Source organism: Harpia harpyja, chromosome 3, assembly GCF_026419915.1.
Source record: "Harpia harpyja isolate bHarHar1 chromosome 3, bHarHar1 primary haplotype, whole genome shotgun sequence".
NCBI classification, from domain to species: Eukaryota; Metazoa; Chordata; class Aves; order Accipitriformes; family Accipitridae; genus Harpia; species Harpia harpyja.
In genome coordinates this window covers 14507043-14529745 of record NC_068942.1, presented here as the reverse complement: position 1 = coordinate 14529745, position 22703 = coordinate 14507043, and the positions used below count along the sequence as shown (strand labels likewise).

Below are 22703 nucleotides of genomic sequence, written 5' to 3'. Positions count from 1 at the left end.
GCAAGTGCTGTGGTATTGTCTGCAGAAACCAGTTGCATAAATGTACTAGGTAAGCACCAGTTCAGAGACCCAATCAAGTCTGGTCCATTCCCCAAGCGGGGGCATGTTCCTTACACATTAGGCCTGAAATGAAATCTATGAAATCAATGTCTACTGACACCAATGGCCGCTTCCTAGTGCTTTCTTCTTTTCAAAGCTTTGTACATAGAAAAGCTTTCTTGTTCCAGTTCAGCAAGTTAGCTTGTTGCTTTCCCTCCTCAAAACTCACTCCTCCTAAGATTTCAGTATTAAACTGCTGTCAAACATCTGGCAGCTTTGTAGATAAGTAGGAATTATTAAAGAGTAAGTAAGAAAAAGCAAGCTTTCTCAAATGGCAGAACTCACAATCCTAACAAACCAAGTATTTCAAAACCAACATTTTCACTTGTCCTTCTGTCCACTCCTATTAATTCTGAGCCCTGTGCTCTTATTGTTGTTGATGGTGATTTAATATGCATGCTGAAACATAAATGTTTCCAGCTTTTTAGAAACAGTTTAAAGAAACATATTCCTGTCTCAAGATCTTATAACCTGTTGTCCTTTATTCTCTTTGAGTAACATATTCTTTGGCCCATTTTAATTACTTGGGTAAAATAGCAGTCAAAATCAAGATATTCAAAAAGATTTAATTTTGGTTTTCAAAGACAACTACCTGTGGGTATGGTGATGTCCTTGATTTTGACTTTGTGCTCGAGAGGCGAGATTTGCTTCCCTTTCTATTATCCGTTATGGTCGGAGTTGAATTTGCGTATGAGAATGCCGGCTTGGTAGCAGTGACCTGATCCAGGGAGAGCTGTAGTCCTTTATATTCAGTATCCCTATATAAAAGGCAAAAGTGAAAAAAAAACCTCACTTTATATCTTAATGGGAAACATTCCTTCCTTCTTAGTGGGGGGTGGAAACAAAAGATATTTTTAAGGAAAAAGAAAAAAAAAACATCCAGGGCAAGCCAGTATATCCCCCTAATACATTTAAGTAGTATAGCTTACTAAACAATAGCATTATTTTTATACTGAAAATACGATTGTTTTTTGCATCCAACTGTTATCATCCTGGTCTACTTTCTTCAGTAATAAAAAATGATGGGATGGAAATTTCTGAGATTTATATTACAGTTCTGCATTGGTCACATAGCTAAGCAGTAAATGGAATACATTTTCCTCAAAACTCTAGAACTACAAACTTACCACGTGTGTATATGTGTGTGTGCGTTCATGCATGTGTGGGGGTGCACATAACAGCCTACATAGATGACTAAATAAATTGAACAAATTTTTTTTTTTTTTTACAGAAAACACTTCATCTTTAAGGTTATATTTTTCATTGTTTCCAAGGTTTCAGGCAATTGGTATAAATTTTTTAATTTTTCTTCTTCTATGAGTCTTGTGAGTGTGTTCATTCCTCTGTTTGAAGTTTCTTATACTGAAAGAGTTTACCAGTCAGAGAAAACAGCTAAATAAATACAAATCCTGTGATTTAAACAGTCTGTCCCCCACTCATAAAATACTACAGGTTTTCTATGGGGAGCTAAGTATAACGGCAGTTTGTGAAGTTCAGTATTAGCATCTTCAAACTTTCTAATCAATACATAAAAGTAAGGAAAACTGGCATCATTCACAATGTCTTACTAAGCATAACAAGGGCATATGCATTGGACTGCACCCCTCTGCACACATCTGCATGTCTGCTGATACCCGGGGGAGTAAGAAATGAGCTCTCCAGCTTTCATGTAGTCATACGGAACCTATTCTGACAATGATTTATTAAAAGAGAGCGAAGCAAGGGTTTCTTCCTGACCTACCTACCTGGAGGAAAAGAAGAAGGATTCATGGCTTTTCTCTTCTTTGTGTTAATCAGCAGAGAAGTAGGAGAGCAAGGGAAGAATAATACTTCACTTATGCAGTCAAGGAGGCAACATATTCATTCACACATTACCCCCCATACTCCATCTAAACCTAAAGACTCATCCTTAATGAATTATATTAATAATAAATTGTTCACCCAGCTTTAGCAACAATACCTTGCTCTATAATCACACATATATTGACATAAGCTGTGACAGTCTTAACATTTTTTAGGAATGAACTGCACCACAACCTGAGCATATCACAGCTTAGTACACTGAAATGCTTTCAGATAAAAGTCAGGGGCAGAAGGATAAACTTGATAAGTCACTGAAATAAGTGAAATAGGATGAATCTTTGAAAAGCCACAGATAAATCTGCAGAACAGACAAACTAATTCATGTCTGTTCTACACTAAAATTTTTTTGCACCTGATAAACAACAAACTTGTTGGTTGAAGAGGCTTAGGTTTTTTGGCAATGCAGACAATGTGTATGTATCCATGTACACATAACACATGAAAACGAATGACTGACATTAGAACTGTGCTGACTACACTGCTTGCAGTCCACAGCAGACAGAGATTGGCCAAGTATAATTAATGTTTCGTAATGCGAAATTACTTCTTAATGAGGTCATTTCTTCAAATTTTGTCTTTAATAGAGATAGGCCTCTGCTATAATATTTGCATTTCAAATATCCTGCCTGCATCTGAATATAGGGATTTGCTTTGGTCTATTTGACAGGTAAGGCTCATCCACATATTTTGAAAGCATTAGTCTTTCCTGTGGTTACCCTCAGAATTTCCATCCAGACACCTTGACTTGACATGCAAAGCATCTGCCTCCATAATTGAGTCCTACCAAATTACTTTTATGTTATACAAAACATCAGAAACAAAGGATATTGATTAATCTTCATATTTAACTACCACAGTAACATAAGGTATTATCAATAGTCCTGAAAAAAATATCAGTCTCATCCTGATATACGCATTCCCCCTGACTATTTGATTATAAGAAAAGGAAGGGTCCTGTGGTCTCAGTGTCAGATGCAGAAAGTGTTGCCTTCAGAAATGAAAATTAGTCAAAACTAAGAAGACAAGTTGTTCACAATCTTAGGGATATGAGAAGGTTCTGTTTCAGTTTTGAACCTACCAACACTTTTGCCTCACTTTTTGCTGGAGAACCCATAGCTCTCCACTCCTACTATTACCTCCCCATCTCTGGTGTATGCCACCCTGTAACAGTCTGCTGCTTTCTCATGTCAGTGGAAGAGTTTTAAAAACTTGGATGAAACCACCCCAGTATTCAAACCACAGACTGTCACTCCGACACTACTTGCCTGCTGTTACAATCTGTGTAAGGGCCAAGCATTCAAATCATACAGACTACACTGTACAATGCTTCTAGATCATTGGAATCTAAAAAAACCCAGGCAAACCAGGCTGCCCAAAACCTTGCATGCCATTATGTGTTACTTTTCTAAGTCCTTGATATCATTATGGTGAGGAGTCACCCTCCCGGAACACCACACATTAGAATAAACACCACAAGCTGGTATTTGCAGCCAATTGCTTAGACAGTAACATCATTAAACAAACGATAAGAATAAAACTATCTGAAGTTCTTGCTGCCGAATGCAAAGTTTCCCCTTAGAAAAAGAACACATCTGTGCTGTCCTTGCAGAGGAAACACCTGGACACTTTTACATCACCAAGGCATGATTCATTACCATCTCAATCCTATCCTAGCACAGCTACCCTTCAGAAGAGCCAATAGTAACAGGCCAAGATAAATATCTGAAATTTTTTTAAAAAAAGCAAAGAAAAAACAGAGGAAGGGTCCTGTGGTCTCAATGTCAGATGCAGAAGATGTTCCACCAAGAAATGAAAATGTTTGAGTATATCCATATGCACTGTGAGGCAAAGGACTAGAGGAACCAGGGATCCTAGTCGTACACAAACTACAGATGGAAATTATGACAACTTCCTGGAGGAATTTATAAAACTTGCACCAACCATGGAACTGTAATCTCCAAATTCCTGTACTCAGACACCTGAATCCTCTACTACACAGTCCCAGCAACACAGTAGTACTGCATCTTGTGTTCTACATGTAATTCAAAAAAAGGTGGTGCATACGAGCCCCTTCCTCCAAGGTCCTCACCTTCAGGATCCCACAGGGATCCACACAGTCTACATCTATCTACATGAGACTGCTGAGAGAGAGAGTGATATGGCATGTGTTCAATTGCTAACAGTATGTTGCTGACAATCTACTATTTATCTCATTTTCTGATGCAACTATCATCACTATAAAACATCAGAATAACTACAGGAAATTAGCTCTTAAATGAAGAACAGATGGATCAAACTGAATCCAGACAAGACCAAAGTGATGCTTCTTTGCAAAGGGAAACACATTGAAGACCTCCACCTTTTCATGATGGGAAACAGCCATTCCTTCCACAGTTGGATGGAAATTCTAGGTCCTCTTTGACTCCTCAAAAAACTTGGATGCATATGCTTTTGGTAGCATATGCTTCCAAAAATGTATTATTTCTCCTCTGTCTTGTCCCTCCCCCCATATGAGAATCTGCCCAGTGTGATCAATGTATCAGGCACCTACAGACTGGATTACCATGCTTCACTGTAAGCAAAAAGGTATCAGAAGACAAAGCGTAAAATCCTGTTGCTACAATATGCTGCTTCCCATTTTCTTCTCGGATCTAACTCCCAGAAGCATTGCCACTCTGTGCCATGTCTCTGGCTCTTCCAATGCCCACTGAGCCAAATTTTCAAAGCGCTTATTAATGTACTAGAGCTAGCATCATGAAAAACCAAGGATCGATGGCTGTACCAACTGCACTTCTCTGCAATAAAGCATCTGCAAGTTGAGTACAAAGCATTCTTTAGTAAAGGGATCTAGCTATAGCAAGCTGCATAGATAGAAGAGGACAAAGGTTGAAGCAGAAAAGCATTTGGAAGAAGAAGCCAATCCATTTGCACATTGACTTGGATGCCAGCTGGATCTGCAACATTTGTGTGAAGAGTTCTCACAATTCAGCTCTAGAACACACTTTTTGCCTACTACCATTGCCAAAATGTACAGTATGAAATGTGGTGGCAACACTCTGCCTAACAAAAGTTTGAGGAAGAGCTAACGACTCATTAGCAGATAGACCCAAAAAAAGAACAGTAAGGGAGTAACAGAGCACCACAAAACCTGAATTCTCAGAAAAAAAACAGCTTGCACAAATATGGCAACGGAGCGTGTGGATAGACCTCACCACGACACTGAAAAAAATGAGAGGGTTTTTATATGGCCTTTTTGAAGGAAAAGAGATGAGGAAAGGGTGAGACAGCATTGCTAGAAATAATGTTGGGAAGAATGGAATTAGTGACAGAGGCCCAGTGGACACAGTATGGCCCAAGGCAAACTAAAACTGTACAGACAAGCCAAGCTTTTTTGTAGTTGTGTTTCTTTGAGTAATATGGTGAAGTTTGGGACTACTTTAACCAAAATCTAAAAACTAAAGTGAGATTAGACATTAACATTAGAGAGCTAAAGGCAAAACCAGTTTTGAAGATATTAAGATTCCCTACTTAAAGACAGTGTTGGCTGTGAAACAGAAGAGAACTGAAGCCCTGAAAAATGGTTTCAAATAGAAAAAGTAGCTCGACAGGGTGTATGCAGAGGAAGGAGTAAAATAATGACATCCATTAGTGAAGAATAAATATCCAGATTCAACCAAAAGAAATTAAGGACAACCAGACTCAAGAATAGAGGTCTTATATATCTACAGTCATAAGCAACATAACTTTCAAAACAAGAAGAAATCCTTCAAAAAAAGAAGAAAAAATGCTCAGCCCATGGAAAACTCTGCAAAAGCCATAAGAAAGAGCATCTTTTTACGTTAATGCCACAACATGCCAGAAAAGAAGAATAAACTGTACGTGCAGTGACTGAGAAAACACAGATAACCAACAAAGAGGCAGAAATTTACAGTGTATTTAATTTCATCAAAAGACACTAAATTTAGACACCGTAAAGAAGATTGACAGAAATTCAGCTTCCATACCTAGAGTTACAGCATTGGATTAGAAATGCATTTCAGTTCATTCTCTCCAGCAGCAATCAAAATATCCATATACAACTGGAAACAGATCTTACTCTTATTCTAAGGTATGTTTTAACTGATAGTCTGAACAATATGCAGTGATCATACTGTCACTGGAAATCACAGCAAATAAAGTATGAAAAGGCATCATGTGACCACCTAAACCAGACAAACACTGGATAACCTACACCTATATCATTCCTTACACATATTAAAGTAATTTATGAAGTACAAGCTAGAAGTAAAAGCATTAGATGGTCTTAATGCAGCAGGTTCCTAAATCCTGGGTACAGTCATTCACAGGACTGAGGCAAAGTGGAAAGCGTTGTTCATGCAAAAGAAAAGAAGGTGTAATTTTAATTGGTTGCACTATTATTTCTATTGAACATATAATATATGTTCAGCATTTCCTCAAGTTTTACATGAAAAATCTATGAACAGGGTCATATGCACTCTGCATTTCTTTTAGTTAAAAATCAGAAAACTTATATTTGCCAGATTTTCTGCCAGTCTAACAACACAGAATAGAAATTATGAGATTAAACTAAAGGTGTTAATGTCATTAATGTTCAGTATATTTTGCTGAGTTGTTGCAATTCAGTTAAAATCAGCCATGAAGGTGGTAAAAGTCTGGCACTTCCTCATGAATGTCTGACCACAGTACTGTAATATATCATTCTTCTACTTTTAAACAATGCCTGCAACTTTTAACATTTCCACACTCCAGCTAATGCAATGCTAACAAAGCACCATTCAGCAGATGAGTGAAAAGAGAACAGATTCTGGCTGTTTGTCATCTTCATGGCTTTCTAAATCAGCAGATGGTACAACAAAACAGACAATTTCCTCATCTGCTCTGTCCTCTGTTCATGTACAATGTGTCTCGGAATTGTTTACAGAGGCCTCAGTTTGCTCACGAGACTTGTCAGGAGGAGCGTACACAATCCCTTTAGCATCTTCCAGAACCAGTCAAAATAAGGAGGTTTCACTTAGCTCATACAGGAAGCCAAATTTCAGGACAAAGTGGGCAAAAAACTGTTGAACCTCACCGCTTGTTATGAAACGACACTGACAGTCAGTTGTATGACGTCAGAGATACTCCCTGCCTTAGTTTTTCCATCAGTTATTGGGATGATGTTAGTAATCCTCCTTTCTAAAACTTCTCAAGTGAAAAGTCCCATATAGGCCTGACCTACGGCTCACGAAAGTAATTGGAAAGACCCTCCAGAAATCTTTCAAGTGGTTGTTTATCTTTAGTAGACTTAATGGTTAAGCAATGCATCTACTTGGAGAAGTATGAGATCTGTATATTGGATCCCTTCATTAAGTTCCAGGCACCTATTTATCTCCATAAATAGCATAAGCAACAGTAGTTGTTTACATCTCGTTGAGCCAAAGTTTACAGCTTCCCCAGCCATGAGATTCACATACATGATATCATGCTTCTGTATTTGCTTTTAAAGACAGAGATATCCAAACCAGGAATTTTAATGAAATTATTTGATACATTCAGGAAAATTGAAACACAATGTTTCCACAAATGTCTGAGGATATCCTCTAGACAACCACTGTCAGAGAAATTTTATATATTGCCTGATTGGTTTCTCATCTCAGAATGCAGTCATTTAACTGTCAGTTGGAGTTAAATAAAACATCCTGGCCTCTAGATTATCACGGTGTGGCAGAGTTTTCAGCTGTCTGAAGGTACAGTTTGTATTGTATTGCCAACCACATGTCTAGCCATCTCTGGCTCCAAAAGGAGCCCTTTGTACACTGTATTTGCCTTTATTTACTAGATCTGCTAGATGAAAATATGCACCAGGGTTTTATTATTGTTTGTGAATAAAATGCCTAAGATATCCTAGGCTAATTATATATAAATATAATTACCACTTTTAGTTACAGATAGCACTGAAAAAAATGCTTTAATAAAATATGATGACCTGAGTTTAATTCTGTAACATTTATTTATACTGGGAGTGCTTTCTTTCAAATGCGAGGCGCCTAGGAGCACAACTGGCTAAAAGCCGTGTTCAATGTATATTCAGTGCTTGCCAAGTGTGATGGACAGGCATTTTGTCTTAAATGGACAGACATTTTTGCCTTAAACATTTCTTGGTACAACGGGTGTGAGCTTCGTTGCAATGTTTCCTGCCCTGCAGAGGCTAGACTAAAACCCACAGCAACAGTTTTAGTCCCCGCAGTCTGCCTGCAGGGGCAGGAGTGAATGCCCTTTATCCTGTGGTTTTGGTGCCTGCAAACCACTATCTTTGCATGTGCAAGGATACTACGGCGTTGACCTTGGGGAGTGTATCGTCTGATACAACCCCAAAATCGTCTGATACGACCCCGAAATCATCCCCCCTGTGACCACGTTGGACACACTGAGCCTGCACAGAACCAGACCACACCTACCCTTGCCTTGCATCACACCCACCATGCATATGTATGAAGTTTCTTGGAATGGAGCAGAGACTTTTGGAACTTGGACTGTATAAAAATGGTACCATCAAAAGCTCTGTGTGCACCCTACCACTGAAGACTCGAGGAACACACACCCACCACGGAAGAATTGAAGACTGAGGACCAACAAGACACCGTGGATCCATGGTGGTGGCTATTCTTGCAAGTCTATCCGGAATGCTTGCTTGACTTCTGCCTTTTTATTCTCTTCTATCCTATTGCTACTACTTTCTACTTTCGATAATAAAAGCTATTTTGGGTGTACGGCATTTGACGTCATTTGTGTCTTAATCTCGCTCTTGGGATCATATTGAAACCTCCCTGATATTGGATTGGGACACCAAGTTAAATGGAGAAATATATTTGACAGGAGTTTATAAATGTTTGTATATGTTAGAATCTGTCTGGTAATGAGAAATTTGGTTTAGAGGAATACAGCCTACAATGTGCTTTTTTTTTTTTTTATGGTCACTAAATAGTTAACAATACTTTATCTGAAGGCACGTTAAAACTTCCAGAATGCCATGACTCACATCCATACTGTCAGCCTTTATTAAATTATTGTGGTGACTTCTTTGTAATCATTTGGGGTTTTCCATTACTTTAAATTGACCTCCACATTCAAAATAATATTTCTGAATAAACAAAAGGCCTGTTAAATGAGACTTTTAAAAGTCTAATTTTTTTTTCTTCCAACTACTCCCGTTCAATCACTCCATAAAAACCAACATCACCTCAGTTCATCGGCAAGTGCATGTATGCAGCACCCCTTTAGGAATTAACGCCACATAAACGTAAGTTCTCACATATCCCTGTAAGACGGTTTCCGTTTTGCAGAAAGCCAGACTGACAACAGTGCAACAGACTGCTGTTATGCAGGGTAGATTTTCCCATCTCAGATTTCTTAATATTTTTATGTGTTAAAAAATATACCTTGAATACCACTGACACCTTTAAGAAACCTATCTAGTAGCCAAGTGATCTGGATTCAATTCTCAACCCTCCCACAGACTACTGGTGCCACACTGGACAAATCATGTATCATGGGATTTTAGCAAGCACTTGGCACTTGCCTGAACTTGCCCTCAAGGCAGCCAATGGGACTTTTAGTTTTGGTAGGGTCAAATTTAGCCCAGCACTAATCACTTCTGAGAATCCCTACCTTAACTTTGCTGAGTATGAGCTCTGAAAGGGAGGATAACAATATGTTCTTGTAGGAAACACTTCTTTTGTGAAGTATCTTTGTCCATCTCGCCTATTAAACTTAAGCTTTTTGTTGGAAGGAACAATCTCCCGCTATCAATGCAGGATAGCTAATGTTACTGAACTAACTCTCAGCTGCAGCCCGCGGCTGCACGTCTACCACAGATAACAAAAAAGTACATTTCCCGAGACCAGTACTCATGTTACTACTGATGCAAAGCATGTTTTTATTATTTCAGAATCTCCATGTGTCCAATGCATATGTTTTTTAACTATGTCCTATACCATTTATCCTTGATTAAACCTCTTCTAGATAGTTAATCATTAATGATTTCTTTACAGTTGCTGTGCAAACAGTTCATTCATGCCTATGACATATCAAATTTCACAGACGTGTTCTTTAATTGGATTCATTTATTTCTAATCTACTTAAGCCCTCACTACTGTAATGCTTGACTAAATATACATTAAACTCACTTATTTAAACTGCTAAAATAAATTTGAGATGTATTCTATGAATAAAAATACTTGATTGAATACATGTAATACCATTGTTATTGTGTACCTAACTGAGCAGAAATTATTGGAAATAGCACGCTAGATAAGCTTGGACAAAAGGATTTGAGCAGATGCTGATGATTTTTTGGCAGAGATTATAAATTAACAGGTTTCTAAATCCTAAAGATTCCTATAGTACATTGAGGTGTGTAATAAGGAGAACTAAAAGGCAGTCCTCATGATTTTCATGAAGGATGTTGAGTGTTTTCATTTTAAAATCCAGGCACTTTTTTAGAGATAAGAGCCTCATACCAGTTTTGTCCCCTCATGGCAAGAAAAAGGGCTAAAACAGCCAAGATACTTTCAAGGTTTGACTATTCTATGTTTTGTAAGTAACAGTAACTGTAAAGTTAGCACAAAATTGGATAAAATTCCTGTTTCTGGGTGTTTAGAAGCCACAAAAGACAATTATGTAGCTATGGACTCTGAGTTATTAGGGGCATATAAAACACTCTCCGCTATGGGCTTAAGTAGGGTTTTTAAAACCTAGTTTCAGATTTTTCTTTCTAAAACTAGTAGCCTTAAACTCCATTTTGGTGAAGAATCCTCTAATTTATATGTTTCACCACTTACACTGAGAAGTTTCACAAAAGAAAGGTGCATCACATTGCAGAGATGTCACTGATAACACAGACCACCCTGTGTGTAAGAAAATGCATATCATTGCATAATTATGCAGTAGATGAGGATTATAAAGATGAGGATTATACCTCATACTGGACACAAACCCCTCATGCACTGATACCTCAAATATTGTATACTCTGACCATTGCATCTGAAAACCTGAAAAGATCTCAGAGTGGGACAGTAAAGATGGTGGGCTTGGAACAGCCTCTCTCTGAGGAACAATTAAGGAGACTCCTCAGGCTGGAAAAGAGATGACCGGGAGAACAAAATATGATCTGTAAATTATGAGTGACAGAGAGAAAATTAGTAGGAAGCACTTTTTCACTTTTTCTTCTAATGCAGGTATGGGCTAAGAAAGGAATGAAAAGGTGGCACTTTCCCAACAAAAGGAGGACTTTCTTAACACATTTACTTAAGCTTGGCAAAAGCTCACATGGTTTCAAAAAGTGAACAGATAAATTTGTAGAAGAAAAAAAAACCCACAAAACATTGACAACTAATACACTCAAAGATCTCTTTCTAGGAGGTCATCCGAACTTCTTGAAAACTGGGAGAAAGTGCTGGGGAAGCATTACTGCATGCTTGTCCTATTTTTAAACTCTTTCCAAAGTATTTGCCACAGTCACTATCAGCATGTGTCTGGTCCTGTATAGCTGCTCTTACGTTATACCCTATACCACAGTAGTTAAGCATACTTCAGTTCCTTTGAAACTGTGCAGTGAAGAGTGGTCCTGACAATTTGCTATTACTACTTTTAATAATTTACTGTAAAAGTTAATTTATTGATATTTCAGGTTTTATCAACTCGTCTGTTCCCCACAATTAAAGCTTTTGTTGTGACAACCTTCCTAAGATCCTAAGGTGAACACTGAAAAAAATTAGTTAGCTTTTCTGTGATGACTTTCTGGATAAGCTTCTGTGATCTGGGAACGGTTTATCTGAGAAAAACAACATGCTTGAAAAATGGTTTAGTGCTCATTCTGTTTGTTCCTCCTTGGGAAATTTCCTATCTGCATGCCTCATAACATACTTCTCCATCATTCCAGCCTGCTTTTTCTGATCAGCTGCACGCCATAGTGAAGAGGCATGTTGAGTCCAAAAGGATTCATGAACTCCATCTGGTGAGGAGGTCCCATTTACAGTAGATCACTTTCTCTTTCATCAGATTAGTCCTTTCTTGTCATAAGACTTCCACCTTCCTCAGAAGAAACAAGATTTCTCTACAATGAAAGTCTTTCCAATTCACTTGTCCAGAGTTCCTCAGCTTTGGCCAAGGGGCAGCATTTTGCCCCTGAGGGCTGTTGTATGTCGCTATCTACCCACAAAGCAAGCAACCATGATATGATACTTAATAAATGCTTTTCAACTGAACCTCGTTTTACTTAAATTTTAGAAGAGGTAAGAGGAGGAAGACAGGCAAGGACTTCCATGTGGTTTTCGGTATTTGGGGAGAATGGCTTTTGGGGTTTTTTACAAATTAATGTACCTGTTTTCTCATTTCATTATTTGTACCTCAGTTAGACTGCCTTTTAGCTCCTTCCCCGCCACGGCCGAACTTCTACTGCAGCCAAATCCCATTCATATTACTTGCCACCTGGGGCTAAGGCTCTGTTCATATTGGACTCAGGCTTGGTCATCCAGCTTTGATAGATATACAATATATAAAGTGTTTGTGTTGATAAAACGGGAGACATATAGCAAGAAAAGCCAATATCATGAGGCTTTAAGATAACACATAATACTCGGTTTTATTTGATACTTTCCTGGTAATCACTGATTTTATCTCCTCAAAGTATACATTATACACCATTATGTTTGTTAAGTGGGTCCATTAAATGTTAAAATGGATACAAGATAACCTGCTTGACTACCTAGACCCTCTGGGCCACAGAGTAAGTTAAACTACCATACACCATGCACAACTACTGCTGACCCCATGCCTTCTATCAAATTCAGAAAAGATACCTTTTTAATGGTAGTTAATGCTTTTTGACAACACTCCTAACAACAACTCACCATTAATATACACAGTTCCAGAAATGCATGCCCATGTTAAAAAGCAGCTTATGAAACTGAAGAATAAGTCTCCAGTGGGTTGAATGCTTCAGCCACTCTGTTGTCACTGCTTCACATGCACATTTATCGAGGGTTTCTGGATGCCTAGAAGTGTCTCTAGCCAGGACACTGTATGTTCCCATAAAAATGTCCACAGCATACATGCAGATCGACTCCACTGCCACCCTACAACTGTCCTACACTACAGCTAATCTGCAGCTGGACTAAATGAACATTTGAGTTTGGTTTGTACAAGTCCAGTATATCATAAAGTATGAGATTTACCGTACTTGTGGTGACCACTTCTGTGGTTGCTACATATGCAGCAACTCCAGAGTATCACACCTGTGCAAACGCTGCTGTGCACCTTCTCTCCTATTGCTTTCTTGAACTCACTAGGTATCTTCATGGAAGCCCTAATTGCGTATTCCCATGTTAAGTTACACAGTTGTAGCCACACAAATAAGCAGTTTTCTTTGGACTGAAGCCACATCCCCATTGCTGGTTTTCATAGACTAGACAGCACTAAGGACTCTGATCACCTTTCAGAAGATGACACTTTTTCTTTAACTCACCTACTCACAGTTTAAGATCAACAGAATTATTTGGGGGAACACTGTTCAACAGCCTGGCTGCAAATGAGAGGATGCTATCAGCCTATTTATCCCCAAATCAAGCCTTTATTTGAGCAAACACTCTACTGGGATATGCCTCGTGAAGCAGTCGTTAAAGATTATTATTTCGTTCTCTGTACAAACCAGTCTTTGGAAACAGCAAGAGAAAAATAGCATGCAATGCTTTTGGGTGGATTTCAATTAACCACGGCCTAAGTCAGAGGGAGAGAGTTTTCTATAGCAACAGCCCAGGCTGCCAGCTGCCAGACATAGTACAGAGATGATCGAAAGCCACAGGCTACTCGGGAACAGGCTGCCTTCAGGGCAGACCGTGCATGTTCGCTTCCTAACAGACAGCACAGATGTAAGAACATCGAATATTGGATGGGTTTAAAGATCTTCACTCTAGGTTATGTCAAAATATCCACACAATGCTAGGGATACAGCCAAACTTCAGTTAGCCAGGCATTTGAGTTTCCATAGCTGCACTGAAACTTCAGCAGATAATAGCTGTTATTTTCAACATTGCTGCCCCCAAGATTTATATACAGTGGTTTGTAGCTGAAAAACTACGGCTGTTCTTTATTAGGTCCCAATTCAACACAGTAACAAATGCATCCTTCAAGCCATCTCTATTTGGCAAAGTCAAAGAATATTCTTATTTCTAAGTGTGTGCCTAAGGGGTTTTTTTATTTCAAAACTGAATTCACTAGGATATAATCATGTACTGAAAGTTATGTCTAAGCACTTTTAGAGCCTGCCATGTGCTCAAGTGCTTTAGTAAATCAGGACTTCTGCAATTTAATTGCACTAAGTGGATGATAACAAAAGACAACAACAGGAATAAATCGTCTAACTGTGTTAAAGATCATGTGATTGACTCCAGACTTCAGCCATCCCAAGCCTTCAGAAGGGTCAGACGCTATACCCTTGTTCACACAGAGCAATGACTGCCTCCATAAATAGTGTCATCAAAGTGAAAGGGGCTGCCTCTGAAGTAACCTACTGAGTACGAACATGTGTGCTGGAGCCTGGCCCATGCTGTAAAGTACAAAAGAGAGGTGAGGGAAGGAGAATTAGATTTTAAACAGATACTTGCCACTGTTGAATGGACAAAGGAGATTTATTTGTTAACACTTAATTTAGGCCATGTCGAAATGCCACGTTTGTGTGTACACGAATAAAAACTAGCAAGAACACCATAATGTAGAGGGAAAAGCTTACTTCAGAAGCAATTTGGTAACTTATCACACCTGTTGTATCTCATGATAATTACAGTGAAACAACATGGCAATCACAACAGTACTGAGATACAGCACAGAGCAACGAGAGCAAACATGCAACAGATTAAGGAAAGAAAAGCAGAACTAGTAAAATTGTAAACCTGCTTAAGGAACACACTGTTGCTGTTATGAGAGCAGGAGCCAGTTCTGCATCCAGTTTTGTGCAGAGTATTGAGAGGGCGATAGCGTGGAGGAGAATCCTTTGGTAGCAGTTCAACGCCCGCCTCCTCCGCACAGCCACTAACACAATCCATAGACGAGATATACAAATGTCGTGTGGGAAAACCAGCAGCCGCTCTTCCAACTACCTCACTTCAGCCCTCTGAACTTTCACAGAGCAGTGAACAAACCTTAAGCTCCATGGCCTATGGTCTCCCCCTCTCTGCCACGTAGGAGGACCACTGGGGCTGATCCACAAAGCGACTGAAGCACCCAGCTGCTGTAGTGGTGCTCACAAACCTCATCTATGCCATTCAGAGTGTGGAAGGGCAGAGTAAGGATAAAATGTGAACAACCCCTCTAGCAGGAACAGCTGTGCTACAGTGTACAGTCCAATGCTTCCATGTAAAGTGGAATCTGTGGCAGTTTACCTTAAACCATAAACTGTGACATTTTAGGAGTAAGAGTCCCTGGAGCAGGCTCTGTACCTTTCATCAGTGGAGTGAGGCAGACAGCTGGAGATAGTAATTGCTTCAGCCATTGCCCCTGCTGAATGTGTCTCAACCCCAGGCAATCATTTTACAAGATCTGTAACTCAGTGTTTGGGAGGAGGGAGTTTCCAAAGGCCTGGAACAACCAGCACACCCAATGGGAAAAGGATGAAATGGAAAGTGTTTGAAGTCACTTTTCTTTCTTGGAATAGAGACACTTCTTTGCAATCCTGAATTTCATGCTGTGTGAGACTATCAGTATGCATGCATTTAAACTAATGACTGCTTTTTTTCTCTGGATTTGAGCTGCAGTCCTTTAATCCTCACTCTAGCAAATAAAACTTTCTTTGTACAAGCAGTGACTGTAGACTCTGGCCCACAGTTTTAGTGCCTTGGCCATTACAGTCACCTGGTTTAAATACAAGCATAGAAATTTGGAGTGAATTAAACAAATGGTAGCTGGGAAAGCCCCTACATGAACAAAGAAGAACTGCAGAAACGTATTGTGGACACCTGGAAAAGCCTGTCTCCTATTTGCAAGAAATATATAAACAATGTTCCAGGGAGACAAGTCTGTAATAAAAACTAATGGTGAACAAACAGAATACTGCACTGAGTAGTTCAAGAGGAATCCTTTTATACTTTTTTCTTTGAGGCATATGCTTCCCAAGCATTTTGATTTATTAAAACAATTCCTCCATATATTTACATTGCTAATCAAATCATGTGAATGATGGTAGGCTTTCCAGTCTTAGGAAAAGTACATTGCAGATTGAACAGATAAATTAGGACCCAGTTCCGTGCACAATTAAGCAAGTGGCAAAATTCCCATTAATACAGAAAAATATAAAGGAAAAGCAGCAGGTCAAATTTGTTTCTACCATTTACGACTATTTAAGAAAAAAGACATTACCAAGTTAAAGTCCCTAAGCCTCATCTCAAGTATTAAAGTTAGATGGCCAAGCTTACTCATACAACTAGTTCCACTAATGATAGGAAAAAGGGCATGCAGGATTACTTCTGCAAGCAATAACTTTCACAGTGTATTCACTATCCTACATGCTCCATCACATACTTGAGAGATACAAGAGAACATGTATCTACCTTTGAATGAGGAAAGGACTCTGTGGCAATTCCAAATTGGTCAATTTGAGAGAAACACTTAAGAAAGGTAGGCCCTATGAAAATATTTAATTGTAACTGTCAAAAAATATGAAGAGCGCTTTGTTTCCACCTAAAATACAAATTTCCCTAAAGCCTGCTTAATATGCCAGCAAGGATTGTTTTCAAAGTCAGAGCCATCATGCATAATGATACTGCATCGCTTATATAACCATTTTAAATCTGGTAGTACACAAAGCTATAAATAGTAATAATAATTTAAAGATGAAGTGTGTAGATACAATTAACGGTTAATTTATTCTAAATTGCATTTACCACATCATTAAGTAAAACATTCGTCAATATGACAGTTATTTGTGAAATAATCTTTCAAACAAATTGCATTCAATTTGTGCTTCTAATCAGCCAGTTACATAATGCAATGTGAAGAGGTCAACCAGAACTATATCATATACGTACTATATCATCAGAACAGAGATTAATCACAATTAGGTACCTAATCCATGTTATCTGTATAAGTTACCACTATTGCTATTCTTTTAAATGCTAAAGGACAACGAAATTTATATAGGAAAGCTGCCTTCGCTTTCTCTGGGGACAAATTATTATAATATTTGCTCGTGCTCAAAAAGTCAAAGGATTTGCACTTTGCATTATCCATTTGTTTAAAGGGAGGTTGTTTGCGATCTAAATATAAACTTAACTTCAGCAGTTGCGTTCGCTATTAATTGACTCATACTTGAATCCCTTTATGTGATAAACACGCACAGCTAATAATCAATGATATGGCAACTGTGTGTACAGAACAAATAAGAAAAGAAACAAATATTCTGTGTCCAGACTCACATATACCAAGAGGAAGACAAAGAAGAGCAAATACGTGTGCTTTAAAGCTGGAGTCCTTAAAGGTCATTTATATTAATTTTTGACACACTGCTATTACACAAAAAAAATAACCTTTCCTCTTGTTGCTGAAACGGCCTTGCCACCGTACCTATTTAGTTCAGCATATATACTTATTACGAACATTTGTTCCCAAGCTTAGAATTCACTTTCTCAAAGCTTGGGATTTATGGAAGGTGGAAATGATCCCTTTTTTATTTTATTAACTGGGGGGTGGGGGTGTCCCTTCTGCATAAGCGCGTTGTCATTCTTTCCGTTTTCAGCATCTACATCGCCCAGGGGAGTTGGGAAGCTACAAGGTAAGAGTTTCTCGCTCTTCCTGCTCAGCCTGCACTGAAACTGGTCCTCCAGACCAGTTTGGCACTTAAACCACTCGGTACCCTCTCCTTATCAAAACATCAGAGCACTCGGGTTCCTCCCAATAGTGAGAAAAAGCTCCTTATCCCACGAGCAAACCGAAACAACTCCTGGGGCTTTCCCCGAGTGAAGTGCTGTGCGAGGGGACCAGGGACCCAGCAGGTCAAAAACCTGCACCGTGTCTTCCAAAGCTTATGATCCCTTTTGCTATTTTCACCCCTATTCAGTGAAAAAGACCGACATTTCCTATTTTCAAAGAAATCTTTGGCAAGAGGCATCCCACCTTTCGAGCTCCACCCTGCAATCCCAAACGCGACTCCTTTGTTATCGCCAACCACAAAACCACTGTTTTGCACCTCTTTTGCTTTCTCCTCGGCTTCCAGACACAAGAGTAGATATGCAAAGGTTTGCCTTTCTCTGCCCTAAGCACGTTTTTCCTCCCTGGCTTTATAGCACGGCCAGGCTGCAGCGGGCAAACATGCGCCCCTGCCAGGAGCTGCATCTGCACAAGTGGCTCTGCCACGCACCCGGTGCTGGGTGGGTGAAGCGTGGGAGGAACCCGCAGCACACACACGTGCATCTCAGCTGTTCCTCGTTTACTGGAATAATCCCATGGCATCCTTAAGGAACTGCAGTGGTTATAGGATTTATACCGGATTAAAGTCTATTGAACACTTGCAAATTTTGAGTGCTACAGGACCTTTACTGGGCCCTCCTGGAGTGGAGCCTACCTCATACCAGAGGGAAACGTCAAGTCCCTGTAACCTCTCATTTCCCCCTGTATTTTCACCACCTACCTTCCTCATATGAGAGAGAACACGTTGACTCTGAATAGCTCATTAAGACAATTAAGCCGACTCCAGGTACGAGGAGTTCAGCATCCCCCCGCCCGACTGTCCCACTATGAACCTCCCCCCAACAGCTCTCCTCCACCCCAGCTTACCCATTTCAGGGGCTGACTACGTCTCACCTTTAAAAAAACAGCCCTTTCACTGCTTGTAGGCACACGGCAGGGCCTGTTCTTCTCATTTATTTTTTCGGAACGGCAGGCTAGCCGTAGGTTAATGATGATGATAATAATGGAGTGGAAGCTACGCCCGTCCCCTGGACCCAGGGCAGCGATTTCAGCAGCGGCAGCCCTGCCGCAGAAGCAAGCAGAACTCGACCTCTTCCTCTGCAGCTCTCTAACGAAGAGCCAGGCAGGCTTGATGAGACCTCGAGGACCTGAGCACACCAAAACTAGATTTTGCTGCAGTCGCCGTGCCTGCATTGCAGCCGCCGGCAGCACAGGACAGTTGCCGTAGCCAGCGATGGACCTCCCGGCACTTACCAGCCGCATTTTAGCTAGCCCGGCGCCCTCCCTGCCCTCTCGCCGTCCTCCGCACTTGAGGCAATTAAGCAAAGAGGGCAAGGGGGGGCTTACACCGAGGCGTAAGGAAGTCGTACCACGCTGTAACCTCGTTCTCCAAGGGAAATCTTGAAAGAACAACTATAGTCCTCCTACGTATCAGCCTGGCTGAAAACAGGTTTAAATATAACCTTGTTCTTAAAATCCATATACATGCCCGAAAATACAAAGACGCTGCCTCCGGCGAAAAATCAGCTGAGGCGCAGGAATCGCGCTATTTTGGTACCGCTCCTGACGGGGAAGCCGGCTCCCCTGCAGCGCCGTTTTTGGGGTTGGTTTTTTGGGGGGGGGGGGGCGGTGAGGGCCGGGGTTCCCCGAGCCCAGCTTCAGGCGGCGGGGAAATCCCACCGGGGCGCGGAGCCGCGGTGCGCGCAAGGGCTGCCGGCGGGAGGGCGCGGATGGAAGCGCACCTGGGCAGCCGGCTGCGGAGGTGCAAACGGACCGCGAACAAGCTGGCCGCGGTGGCCCCCGGCGCCTCCGAGCCGCCAGCAGCCACCCTGGGCTGGGTTGCACCGGTGGTGACCGCGTCACTGGTGCGCGGGCAAGGGGGGCTGGGAGCGGCTCATGGTGTAACCCGTCCCGCTGCTGGAAAACAGCTCCGAGGGGTTTGTCCGACAGGCCCCCGCGGGACCGGGGTACTCCCTGCTCGCTTTGCTGTGCCAGCCTGAAAGTCTGGTGCCGTGGTTGTCACCCCGGCAAGCAGGGGACAGATCGAGGCGGATCCCCAGCTGACTTTAAGCAGATCCGCTGGGATGTTTCATTTCCACTCGGGTCATTTGAGGTAGAGTTCCGTGATTGATGTTCACGCTTTGGGGATTAAAGGAGAGGGAAACGGCCGATAATCTCAGGTGCTCATAGGAAAACACGTAGCGTTTCTGGTGCAAAACCGCTCTAGCATGCTAGCTGCCTTTGGGTTCCTTGTTTTCTTAGCGTTACGATACACTGACTTCTGTCTTTGCAGTTACCCGTTCACCTGAGGCAAGTGTTTGGAATTAACTGAGAAGCATAAAACGCGAAAAATACAGAGAGGGGCTGGTAAAGGGGAAATGGACATACAAATGTACGGAACAGCTAGAACAGAGGTGATGATGCCTCTGCTGCTCCACATCCTTGCTGGGTGAATGCCAGAGCACTACCCCGCCGCGCCCAGCGTCCCTTTTTAAAGCGAATGAAAGGGATTTTCTTTAAAGGCGAATCGCAGTTTACTCCCTCCACCAGAGTGCTGACCCAAACGTATGCTTTTTCATGCAGGCGCAATAACCCCTGCCGGCCCAGCTAACAGCACGATGCCCGTTATCACCTTCCGTACCAAAGCGATTATGTCCTCGCAATGCAGGCGCCGGGATCCGCAACCCCTTCTCCGCTCCCCCCCCCCCCCCGCCCCAGCCGCGCCTGCACACAGGACCGAGAGCTGTGCCGAGCCACTTCATTTTGGGAAGGACGTCTTAAACTCGGCTACCAAACCGCTCGCCACCTGAGCATGCACGAAACCCACAACGGCAAGGCCGTGATGCTGCCATCGCCGCAGTTTAGGAGTGGGGAGGGTTGTGCCTCTCAGGCGTTTCCAACTCCTACATTTGCCTCTAGAATAAAAAAATGAGCAGTGGAACAGGGAATATTCGGCCCCTAGGATCAACGAGGTACCGCCGACCTGACCGGCCCTGTGATGCTAATGAAGCATCAGTGCTGCCGCCAGCAGCTACTGCCGTGTCCGGAGGAGATGCTAACCATCACCGTGATAAACACTTCAAAATCGTCGGAACGAGCTTCTCCTCGCTCACTGGGCCTCTGTGTTTCAGTTTAAGCAGCATAGCTAGAGCACAGCCTAGCAATACTCAAATACAAGGAGATGCGTCGAGATATATGGTATCTCAGCAGTCCCTCTGATTTTTAATTCTATTCTATTTTAATTTTTTTTAAGTTTAACTGACCCTTCTGGTCACCAACTTTCTTTGTGGTTCACTGTAAAGATCGCTCTCCAAGAACAAAAAAGAAATCTCGGAGCTTTGATAGAGACTCTGGATGAAATTAAGAACTTCAAACCCCAGATTTTTGAAAAGAAAAACAGATGTCCTGTTTGTTGAGTATAAATAACTCCGTACGTGGAAACCTTTTTTTTACGCTGCATTAAATTTTATTTAATGCTGGGTGCATTTAAACTGTAAAAAAAAAAGGGGGGGGGGGTAAGCAGCAAAATATGTGGGTGACAAACCTCTAAATCTTTTCCCCTCTCGAAAGAGAAAGAAACAGGCAGACGGGAAACCCTTCATCTAGATGAAAGTGTTCAGTGTGTTTCCTAGCAGACCTGGCGAGCCTGCCCTGGTCAGTGCGGCAGCGAGGGGGATCGGGGAAGGGGGGAGAGGAAGGCGGCGGGAGCGGCCGCCGGGCCCGGTCCGCAGCGCTGCCCTGAGTGGGGCGCGCAGGCAGGTGCCCGCCGCCGGGTGCTGGGCCCCGCTCGGCTCGGCTCGGCCCGGCCCCGCTCGGCTCGGCTGGGCCCCGCGCAACGTGGAGCGGCCCCCAGGCTGACTTACGTGAGGACGTAGTTGACGCTGACGATGCAGTGCGGGCGGGAGGAGCGGCTGTTGTGCACGATGGTGGCGTAGCTCTGCACCCACACCCAGCCGCCGTGCTTGGCCAGGAAGCGGTAGTACTTGGTGGTCACTTGCCCTTTCACCAGCACTGCGGGGACAAAGCGGGGAGAAGCCTCAGCGCGGCTCCCGCCTCCCTTTTGATCGGCCCTGGGAAGGGGGTGCACAACCACCACCACCCCCAGGCCCCCGTGGGCGAGGAGAGGGGCTGGGAACCCCTTAACATCCCATGGGGAAGCGGCGTGGACCGAAACCCCCGTGGGCAAGGGTGGCGGAGACCCCCGGGTGTCCCCAGACCAGAGGTGACCTCTCCCACTCGTTAGCAAAGCCTGTTCGGGGAGATTGGTGGGGCAGGGTAAGTACACCGGGGGGGTCGAATCCCCCCACCCTGCCGTATCGTCATCGAGATTTAATTCTATAAATCTGGCTTCGGGTTTTGTCTCTTCTCGTTACACTTTCTGTAAGGAAACTTACCGGAAATTAATATCCTTTTTATTCATCTATCCATGTATTAATGTCATCATGATATCAAAATAGAATAAAGAACAGCTCTCCGAATCAGGCTCACTACTGCAGTCAATATTAGATACACAGACAAGATTTGTGAGACTTGGTGGAACAAAAGTATTTGAATTTCACTGGCGTGGCTTTTTGGAGCAAGAAAAAAGGGTTTTCCTAACCGAAATTTGAAGGGAACTGAGCGCCTGAAGTTTGTTCAGGGGAGTTCTTGTCCTACAAGCGGGAGCCGAGGAGGGCAAAACAGCCTTTCATTGCCGATCCCCTCCATCTCCCTCCTGCCTCCAGCTCGGAGTTCAAGTCTCTAACGACTTATCTCATTAAAACCTGCTGCAGATTTTGCTTATTCTC

The 22703-nt window shown here is 42.1% G+C and overlaps 1 protein-coding gene across 1 annotated transcript in view; it reads right to left on the bottom strand.

Annotated features, from left to right (window-relative positions):
* Positions 1-22703, bottom strand: part of SIM1 (SIM bHLH transcription factor 1) — a 49324-nt gene that overhangs the window by 11823 nt on the left and 14798 nt on the right. Inside the window, exons 8-9 of the mRNA XM_052783739.1 lie at positions 21780-21927; positions 692-857 (exon numbers count right to left, since the gene is read on the bottom strand). Of these exons, the coding sequence (XP_052639699.1) occupies positions 692-857; positions 21780-21927 (314 nt within the window). The remainder of the gene's footprint in view (positions 1-691; positions 858-21779; positions 21928-22703) is intronic.